At 49.7% G+C, this 2607-nt stretch overlaps 1 protein-coding gene across 1 annotated transcript; it reads left to right on the forward strand.

Annotated features, from left to right (window-relative positions):
• Nucleotides 1-222: 222 nt before the first annotated feature.
• Nucleotides 223-2148, forward strand: LOC135436436 (lipase 3). Its single transcript, XM_064694035.1, has 3 exons — nucleotides 223-497; nucleotides 799-980; nucleotides 1045-2148. Exons 1-3 carry the CDS (start codon nucleotides 387-389, stop codon nucleotides 2003-2005), a joined length of 1254 nt encoding a protein of 417 aa, XP_064550105.1. The 5' UTR covers nucleotides 223-386; the 3' UTR covers nucleotides 2006-2148.
• Nucleotides 2149-2607: the final 459 nt, after the last annotated feature.

Here is a 2607-nt window from a genome sequence, read left to right on the forward strand (position 1 = left end):
CGACATGCAGGTGGCTTGGCTGCTCAGCTGGGAGCTTGGCGCTTGGAGCTTGGAGAGCTCGGCGCGAGCAACAAGCCCTGCGACTCGACAGTCGATAAAACACATTCGAATCGAACGTTAGCAGCGCTCGCGACGACGACGACGGCGACGGCGCTTTGATTGCAATTCTCATTCATATCCATTGATGCGAATATATATTGCGCGTGTTTCTGTGCGCCTCGGCCGTTGTTTTTTTTTTGATTTTTCGAAAGCTCCGTCAGCACTTGCTTTCTTTTCTGACGCGCGCTCGATCCTTGGGCTGGCTTTCATTTTCGCCCGTTCGAACCGGTTCGGGACTTTAACGGTTACTTAATCCCGCTTTCATGTAATCGGCATCCTGCGCCAGCATGAGATCGCTGCGTCTGCGTCTGCGTCTGGAGCTCGTCATGTTGGCCTTGCTGCTGCCCCAGGTGCTCGCCACCATACGACACTCGCGCGAAATTATTATCACAGATGCGGTAGGTGGACAGGTGGGGCACAGGTGGACAGAGGTGGGGCACAGGTGGACAGAGGTGGGGCACAGGTGGACAGAGGTGGGGGCTGCGGGGCAATCCCCAAGCTGTGTGCGCGGAATTCCTAATTAAATGAATGTCACAACGCACGCGTCGCGTGGCCTCCAAATGTCAAACAATAAATGTGCCAACTGTGCGCAAGTGTGTGTGCGTGTGTGTGCAGGTGTGTGCAGGTGTGCGTGTGTGTGTGTTTGTTTAACAGAGAGTGTGACTGACTTCCTGGCAATGTTTGCTCGGCTCGTTGCAGGTGCGTCGCATCCAGCACGATGGCTACAACGTGGAGCGGCACACGGTGATCACGAAGGATGGCTACGTGCTGACCCTGCACCGAATACCCCAGGTGCAGCTGGAGGCGAATGGAACTCTGTACACAGTGCTGCGACGACCCGTGGTCTTTCTGCTCTCCGGCCTGTATGCCTCGTCGGATGTGTGCGTAGCGTGAATCCTTCCGGTTCGACCTGGTGGTAACTGATATGATCCGTGCTTTTTGCAGGTGGCTGCTCAACGGGCGGGAGGATTCGCTGGCGTATTTGCTGTGGCGCGCCGGCTACGATGTGTGGCTGGGCAATAATCGGGGCAACATCTATTGCCGGCGCAATCTCTGGCTAAATACGACGGAGCGCGATTTCTGGAACTTCAGCTGGCACGAGATGAGCGTCTACGATATGCCCGCCCAGATTGACCATGTGCTGCGCACCAGCGGCGTCTCGCAGATGCATTTCGTGGGCATATCGCAGGGCGGCACCGTCTTCCTGGTGCTCAACTCAATGCTGCCGCAGTACAATGCGGTCTTCAAGACGGCGACGCTCCTGGCGCCGGTCGCCTACGTGGACAACACGCACAGCGGGCTGGCCAAGATCATTGGCCCGATTTTGGGCACGCGCAACTATGTGTCGAAGATGCTGGAGGGCATTGAGATGTTCTCGACGAACAAGTTCTTCAAGAAATTTCTGTCCATGACCTGTCTGGAGAACGAGAAGCCTCTGGTGTGCATCACCCGGCTGTGGCCCGCCGTCGGCTACGATACGCGCTTTCTCAATAAGACGCTTTTGCCGGATCTGATGGCCAACTTTCCGGCGGGCGGTTCCGTCAAGCAGCTGATGCACTACTTTCAGGGCTATGTGTCCACCAAGTTCCGGCAATACGACTACGGCCCGGAACGCAACTGGCTGCACTATCAGCAACTGGAGCCGCCGGAATACGAACTGGAAAATGTCAAAACTCCGGTGACGATTTTCTTTGCGGAAAACGATTATATTGTCGCGCCAGCGGATATCTGGCGTCTGGTCGCACGGCTGCCCAACGTGGAGGCCGTCTACAAGGTGCCACGCAAGCGCTGGAATCACTTCGACTTCATCTGCGGCCTCGGCGTCCGCGAGTACATCTTCGACAACATTGTGCTCTCGATGAATCGATACGAGCTGCGACGCCGTCGCCGACGACGACGACGCTGATGATCCATAATTAAATGCCAGGGAGCTAGAGCCACAATTTCTACTAGTGCCAAAAATACTTAGCTTAGTATATATGTTATCTATAGTATATGTATTATGAGTCCATAACTGATGCCCAAGCTGTCAGCTGCGGATATGCGTACTGATTAATAAATATTTTATTTATAGTTTCGATTCAAAGGCTTTTCCTTAGAGAGAACACAGAACAGAAAGTTGAGAAATTCCGGCAAAATTTTCAGCACGAAATTTGGATACACCAAATGGCTCTCTGTGTCCAAATTGGCATGAAATGTGAAAATTCCTTTATTTCATTTCTTTCATTTCATTTCATTCATTTCTTTCATTTCATTTCATTCATTTCTTCTTTTTTTCATTTTATTTCTTTTTTTTCTTTTTTTTTCATTTCATTTCATTTTATATTTTCGTTTTCATTTATTTCATTTCACTTCTTTCATATTATTTAAATTCTTTCATTTCATTTCATTTCTTTCATTTCATTTCATTTCATTTCTTTCATTTCATTTCATTTCATTTCATTTCTTTCATTTTATTTCATTTCTTTCATTTCATTTTATTTCATTTCTTTCATTTCATTTCATTTC

Source organism: Drosophila montana, unplaced genomic scaffold, assembly GCF_035044405.1.
Source record: "Drosophila montana isolate Dmon_TW-CO22-7 unplaced genomic scaffold, ASM3504440v1 contig_3733_1, whole genome shotgun sequence".
Taxonomy (NCBI): Eukaryota; Metazoa; Arthropoda; class Insecta; order Diptera; family Drosophilidae; genus Drosophila; species Drosophila montana.